At 43.2% G+C, this 7,387-nt stretch overlaps 1 protein-coding gene across 2 annotated transcripts; it reads left to right on the top strand.

Annotated features, from left to right (window-relative positions):
* The first annotated feature begins 719 nt into the window (after positions 1-719).
* SAA4 (serum amyloid A4, constitutive) lies at positions 720-6,710 on the top strand. 2 transcript variants are annotated; one of them, XM_009007782.5, is made up of 4 exons: positions 720-790; positions 1,646-1,740; positions 5,523-5,661; positions 6,402-6,710. In XM_009007782.5, exons 2-4 carry the CDS (start codon positions 1,650-1,652, stop codon positions 6,562-6,564), a joined length of 393 nt encoding a protein of 130 aa, XP_009006030.3. In that variant the 5' UTR covers positions 720-790; positions 1,646-1,649; the 3' UTR covers positions 6,565-6,710. The 2 variants fall into 2 exon arrangements, with proteins under 2 accessions (XP_009006030.3, XP_009006031.1); XM_009007783.5 differs by having other exon boundaries at positions 772-841.
* Positions 6,711-7,387: the final 677 nt, after the last annotated feature.

Raw genomic sequence — 7,387 nt, 5'->3', positions numbered from 1 at the left:
TATATTTGTACATGTGCAAGAGACATATGTACAACGTTAATAAATGCATTATTATTTGCAATATCAAAAGATTAATAACTGTCAAAACAGTCATCAATATTTTATAAATTACAGTCCATCCATACGATGGAATAGTGTGTAGCTGTAAAAAAAAGCAACAAGACAAATATGAAAAGATCTTCATAAAAGTAAGTTTAAAAGAAAGTGCAGAATCATACATATTTGTATGAAGAAAGAGATTTTATGCCTGGAAGGCCTTCACACCCTTGATCTTCTGGCTTTATTCCTGTCCTTCCGTTCTCCCAGAATCATTACCTCACCCCATGACTGGTACGGCCAAGTCTTGCTTGTTCTGTGTCCTTACATTCTTTAGCGGGAAGCCACAAGAGACAAGCAAACATCTCCTTTGCTAATAATATTGATCACTTCCTAGAGCGCAATATCTGTGTGCAATTTTTTGGGGTGAGAATGAAGAGACACAAAGAGAAGAAAGTGGAGAAAGACCCCTGTCTTCCCACACTGGATTTTGCAAATACAACTCTTTTCTGTAATACAGGAAACTAAGAGGAAAAAAATGTCTAAGAAAAACTGCCTGAAAACAAATACTTGATGACCCAATTTGGAAAACTACTTCTGGATAAGGAAACACTATTACCCAATGTGCTAATATTAAAATGCCCAAAGAATTGAGCAAAAAGGACTTTGGCAAGGCAGGTTGTGGGATTTCAAAGCTTTCTCCCATTAATGCCGAAGCCAGCAGAGATATCAACTATAGTTCCACGGCTAGAAGGTACGCGCAGCTCTGCTTTTACTGAGAGTTCAGCTGGAGAAAGGTCCACAGGTGAGGTTTCTTCCAAGGAGTAATTTCTCTTATTTGACTCTTTTGAGATCCTTTTCTCACATAATTGGCAGATTTCAATTGCAGAGAAGTTGTGTTTTCTACCTCATTATGGGGTCAGTGCTGTGGAGAGAAGGAATTCAGGAAATGCTTCTTGACTGACTTTATTCTGCTTTATTGGGTGACAAATTGGCTACAGACCAAAAAACACGTTGGAACCTTCTTATTCTTTCCAGAGATCTGGGCTGAGAATTTAGGGTTTATACTTCTTCTTAAAACCCGTTTCAATCTTTCACAAAGTTTTGATTCTAATATAAACAAATGGAAATGGGGAATTAGTCTTTCAAATTCAGTCCTTTGGCTGGCACAGTGGCTCATGCCTGTAATCCCAGCACTTTGGGAGGCTGAGATGGGAAGATTGTTTGAAGTCAGGAGTTCGAGACTAGCCTGGGCTGAACATAGCAAGACCTTGTCTCTACCAAAAAAAAAAAAAAAAAATTTAGTTGGGTGTGATAGTGCATATTTGTAGTCCTAGCTACTCAGGTGGCTGAGATGGGAGGATCACTTGAGCCCAGAAAGTTGAGGCTGCAGTGAGCCTTAATTATACTAGTGCACTTTAGCCTGGGCAACAGAAAAAAGAAAGAAAGAAAGAGAAGGAAAGAAGGGAAGGGAGGAATGAAGGAAGGAAGGAAAGAGAAAGAAAAGAAAAGAAAGAAAAAAATATATATATAAAAAGGAATTCAGTCCTCAAAACATAGATCCGTGGGTTTTTAAAATGATTTTCTGCCACTCTTTCTTTCTCTTCAGCACAATGAGACTTTTCATGGGCATTGTTTTCTGCTCCTTGGTCATAGGAGTCAGCAGTGAAGGCTGGTATTCATTTTTCAAGGAGGCTGTCCAAGGTAAGACCTCTGGAGGGTGGACGGCATATCCCCAGGATTCACTCTGAGCAGGGGCCACACACTCACTGGATATGAGTGGTCCTTAGAGAAGCCACACAGGGGTCAGAGGAGGAGCGTGGTTTTCTGTATCTGTTTCTTCTTCTAGGCTGGTCTGATTTATCACCCTCCCTTGGGGTTTCCAGACCACAGGTTAAAGGTGTTTTGGGCCCAGCCTGTACTGTTGGTGTGGTGTGCAGAAGGATAAAGACTTCCAGAGGGTGATCTCCTACCGTGGAAATTTACAGATGACAGATTTCTCAGGGCATGATGTTTATTCAGCTCATCCACCTCTGGGAATGCACTGAGTTCACAATTATACTCCAAGATTGATACATGCCTAGGAGACAGTAGAAGAATAGTGCTTGCACAGAGAAATCCCATCCTGTATCCAAGCAAACGGCCAATGCTTGGGATGCAGAGCTCATGAAAATTAAGCCCTAACTCCCACCCATAAAATAAAAAGAGCAAATTCCTACTGATCAGCCACAGGAGGGCTGATATAGGGCTGGGAAACTGACTTCGGTGATTCTGGATGGGAAATTAATCTTTTTTTTTTTTTTTTCCGAGACAGAGTCTTGCTCTGTCACCAGGCTGGAGTGCAGTAGCATGATCTTGGCTTACTGCAACCTCTGCCTCCTGGGTTCAAGCGATTCTCCTGCCTCAGCCTCCTGAGTAGCTGGGACTATAGGTGTGTGCCACCACACCCAGCTAATTTTTGTATTTTTAGTAGACATGGGTTTTCACCATGTTGGCCAGGATGGTCTCGACCTCTTGACCTTGTGATCTGCCTGCCTCGGCCTCCCAAAGTGTTGGGATTACAGGGGTGAGCCACTGTGCCTGGCCAGAAAATGAATCTTATTGTCTAGTTATTAAAATAGGAAAATTGTGTTGTCAGGTTTTGCAATACTCTGAACTTCAAGTGCTGTGATTAATTTTGTAGTTAAATTTTCTGTAACTTTTCAATTGAAATTTTACATATTTTCATTTGTTTCTGCATTTTGTGCTTTTAAAAATGATATTCTCTAAATAACAGTTTTTAAGGAGTTTTGGTAGCAGGCACTAAGTTTTTCTGCACATGGTAGAGAATATCTTTTTCCTTAGGTCAATGTATTTCAGAATTTGTTGTATGGCCCACCAGCATTTAAATTGGCTGGGTGTGTTTGTTTAAAAAATATATTCCTGAACCTCTTCTCATAGTTACTGAGTCAGAATCTTAGAAGTGAAGTGGGACTAGAAATAGCATTTGAAAAACTCCCCAGGTTACTTTAAGCACAATGCCAATGAGAACAACTCTCTTGGGTTTTTCTGTCACCCAGTGACAGAATCTGTCAGCTGCTTAGAGAAAACTCTTGCTAATCAATCTGGAAAACACAGAAGAACATACAGCATGCATCATATAAAGAATGGTCATTGTGCCATGCCAGAGATAAACTATTTGACAAAATTACAGACACAAAAGAATACATGAAACTAGTGAGAAATATCCCATAGAACACAGTACATAATAATTAAAACTATTCATCGTAGCTTTTCTTTTTTCCAAGTGAGTTGGTTTAAAAAAGTCCGAAACATGTAAACCACATCAGGACTCAAAAATATTTATTGATTGAACAACACAGGCGCTGATAAACACTTTCTATAGCTCTTCCTGGCTTAGACCTGCTTCAAACATCTATTTTTTCCACTAATATCTTTAAAAACTAAAATTATGGCCGGGTGTGGTGGCTCAAGCCTGTAATCCCAGCACTTTGGGAGGCCGAGGTGGGCGGATCACGAGGGCAAGAGATCAAGATCACGGTGATACCCCGTCTCTACTAAAAAAAAAAAAAATACAAAAATTAGCGGGGCATGGTGGTGCGTGTCTGTGGTCCCAGTTACTCGGGAGGCTGAGGCAGGAGAATTACTTGAACCCAGGAAGTGGAGGTTGCAGTGAGCCAAGATCGCGCCACTGCTCTCCAGCCTGATGTCTGGCAACAGAGCGAGACTCTGTCTTAAAAAAAAAACAAACCTAAAATTATGTATAACTTACATATAGTATACTGTATAGCTTGATGAGCTTTTACACATACAAACATCCATGTTACACCCTCAGATCAAGATGCCAAACATTTCCTGCACCCTGGAAGGGTCTCTCATGCCCTCTTCCAGTTAACAACCCTCACCAAAGGTAACTGCTATTCTTACCATTATTGATTAGCTTCCCTGTCTTTGATCTTTGAATAAAAACATCATACAGTGTCTTTTGCATCTGGTTTAGCTTCACTCAACATTATGACATATTAATACACATGACAGCATTTGCCATGTGTATTAATATTTTGTTCTTTTTCATCACTGCATAGTATTCCATTGTATACTGATATCACCATTTATCTATTCTACATTATTGGTTAGACATTTTTAGTTTTGGGCTGTTATGGATAAACCTGCAGTAAAGATTGGTGTACATGTATTTTGGTGTACATAAGGCCTCGTTTCTGTTGTGGTTATATACTCAGGAATGGAAGTGTAGAGTCATAAGGTATATGTCAATTTAGCTTTCTTGGATACCAGCAAACAGTTTCCCAAAACTGTACCAATTTATACTTTCATGAACAATTAGGAGAGCTGGGCATAATGGCCCATGCTTATAATCCCAGCACTTTGGGAGGCTAAAGCAGGAGGATCACTTGAGGTCAAGAGTTTGAGACCAGCCTTAGCAACATAGTGAGACCCCATCTCTACAAAAAAAAAATTGGCTGGGTGTGTTATCAGTTGGAGTCCCAGCTACTCAGGAGGCTGAGGTAGGAGGATCACTTGAGCCCAGGAGGTTGAGGCTGCAGTGAGCCATGATCACACCACTGCACTCCAGCCTGGGTGACAGAGGGAGACCCTGACTAGAGAAAACAAAAACAAAGCCCAGAACAATGATAAGAGTTCCAGCTGTTCCACATCTTCGCTCACATTGATACTGTCATTTAAAAAAATTGTTGTCGTTCTATTGGGTGTATAGCGGTATCTTATTCCTTCACTAATAGAAACAGGAATCCAACTTGCATCAAGTATTCCAATATGCTAGGCATTTTATGTATGTGCCCTCATTTTATCTTCTCATTCAGTCCACCAGGGAGGTGGGTATGATTCCGTTAATTGAAGAGTAAGGAAACTGAAACTTAATTGTCAGGGCAGAGAGCTAAACATTTACATTCATGCCCTTCATGGTAAGTCTGACTGTCCAGGTCCTCTGAAGCTCTCTCAGGTCATTCCACCTCACCACATACTGCCTGCTCCCTCAGTTTTCCTATGCCATCTATTCCCGTAACAGATTTATTCAAGTCTGAGTTGTCCTTGCTGAGCTGGTGAGGATGTATTTTTCTTATGGGCCATGGTAGATGTGTGACCCCCTCCTCCTCTCACCACATCCCTTGTATAGTCCCTGTATCTTACATCTGTAGTATCATTCTTTATTGTGACATGCCTCACATGACCATGCCCTCTTTGTACACAGCACACACAGACCCGTGTAAGGTGCAGCCCAGGGCATGACAGCTGCCAACCAAGTCAATCCAATGTGATCCATGGAAAGCATCTTTCTTACAGTTACTCAGGGAAGCTGTTCACGGGAAGGAATGTTTACCTCCATGTATGATTTCAAAAGATTATTTTGTCAAGGGTCAAAATTTGGAAATCAGTGGAAAATGTCCATTTCTCCACTTCCCCAGTATGTCACCAGGTTCATTTTTGTCATTTTCTTTTCTTTCCAGGGGCTGGGGACATGTGCAGAGCCTATTGGGACTTGATGGCATCCAATCACCAAAATTCAGACAGATATTTCTATGCTCGGGGAAACTATGATGCTGCCCAAAGAGGACCTGGGGGTGTCTGGGCTGCTAAAGTGATCAGGTAACACTTGATTCCAGTGAGAGGGGATTCCAGTGAGAGGCCAGCAGAGCCTATCTGGCTTGAGAGTCAGGAGAACTCGTGGCTCTTTCTCCTCCTCCACACACTCCTGGGGTATGAGTGGCCGGCAGAGCCAGAGCAAGGCTGGTGAGGATATGTCTCCTCTCACCCCCAAAGGGAAAGTAAGAACTGAGGAGAGGTCTCAAAAGCACACTGTTGTAGGAGCCTGGTGCAGGGGCTCACACCTGTAATTCCAGCACTTTGGGAGGCCAGGGTGGGAGGATCACTTGGGCTCAGGAGTTCAAGAGCCACCTGGCTCTTCAAAGTCAACATAGCAAGACCTTTATCTCTACAGAAAATAAAAGAAATTAGCCAGACATTGTGGCATGTGCCTGTAGAACCAGCTACTTGGGAGGCTAAAGTGGGAGATCCCTTGAGCCCAGGAGATCAAGGCTGCAGTGACCTATGATAGAGTCACTGCACTCCAGCCTGGGCAGCAGAATGAGACCCTGTCTCAGAAAAAAAAAAAAAAAAAAAAAAAAGCACTCTGTTGCAGAGTGTAGAAAGTATCAGCTGACTTAGGACTTTGCCCATGAGGATTGATAGTTTTCTTCCCCTCTTCTTGACTTTTCCAGCCTCCTTTCAGTCATTCCTTGGGTGGGAGGAGAGGAGGGAGTTAGCAGGTGGAGCGATCTCAGGTGAGTCAAGAGATTAATCTCCCGTCTCCTTTCTTTGGGTCGCAGCCGTTTCAGGGACTATCTTCAGGTCTTTGCAAACTACTATTTATCTGGAGACAGCAGCAGTGTATTGGAAGACTTGAAGTCCAACCAGAAAGCTGAGGAATGGGGCCGGAGTGGCAAAGACCCTAATCGCTTCCGAACTGACGGCCTGGCTAAGAAATACTGAGCTTGCTGCTCCTCTGCACTCAGGGAACTGGGCTGTGACTCACACACTTCTGCTCCAAGACAGGGACACAGAGTTACTGAGCTTTGTGTTCCCAGGAACTGGTACAGGATGCCTAGAGGTGATCAATAAATGTTTGTCAAATTGAATTTGTTGATGGAAATTGGGAACATTGAGGCAGACTTTCTGGGAGGAATGGCCATCTGAGGCCATGTGGAAGATAAACAGCACCATAGCGGATGAGCCTGCGATGAGGGGGCCCCAAAACTCCCAGCTGACCTGTAACTATGCAGACTCCTCACACGACCCAAGACAAGCTTCTCTGGTCATTTTTGGCCCCAGCTTCTCCTCCTGAGTAAGCCTAAGCCAGCAAAGCAATGACCATCATGCTGGGCTTCTGAGTGGCTGGAGTCATGGCTCTGGCACAGTCCTGGGCAGCCTTCCATCAGTCTTCTCTGTAACACAGATTAGAGGTCTACCCCCCACACCCCCACTTCTTCTTCCTGGCCTCACAGGTTATTTTGTTACAGTTTCCAGGTCTCTCTGTGTACAGACTTTACACTACACAATTCATACTACACAATTCATTGCACTCTGTCCACTCTCTGCCTCCAGGCCTTGTCCCCCAGTGACCTCTTTCCGAATCAAGAAGGTACATTGTGCGCTGGGTGCGGTGGCTCACACCTGTAATCCCAGCACTTTGGGAGGCTGAGGCAGGAGAATCGCTTGAGCTCAGGGGTTCGAGACCAGACTAGGCAACATAGTAAAACCTGATCTTTACTAAAAACCAAAAATATTAGTCAGGGGTGGTGTGTGCTGGTATTCC

Source organism: Callithrix jacchus, chromosome 10, assembly GCF_049354715.1.
Source record: "Callithrix jacchus isolate 240 chromosome 10, calJac240_pri, whole genome shotgun sequence".
Taxonomy (NCBI): Eukaryota; Metazoa; Chordata; class Mammalia; order Primates; family Cebidae; genus Callithrix; species Callithrix jacchus.
Note: the sequence above shows the minus strand (reverse complement) of the source record. Positions and strands in the feature narration are given on the sequence as shown.

Excerpts from the sequence above, each read along its gene's own strand:
- SAA4 (XM_009007782.5), top strand. The coding sequence starts at position 1,650 with ATGAGACTTTTCATGGGCATTGTTTTCTGCTCCTTGGTCATAGGAGTC. Across the intron at positions 1,741-5,522 it reads TTTCAAGGAGGCTGTCCAAG|GGGCTGGGGACATGTGCAGA; the intron begins GTAAGACCTCTG and ends TTTTCTTTCCAG. Across the intron at positions 5,662-6,401 it reads TGGGCTGCTAAAGTGATCAG|CCGTTTCAGGGACTATCTTC; the intron begins GTAACACTTGAT and ends TTTGGGTCGCAG.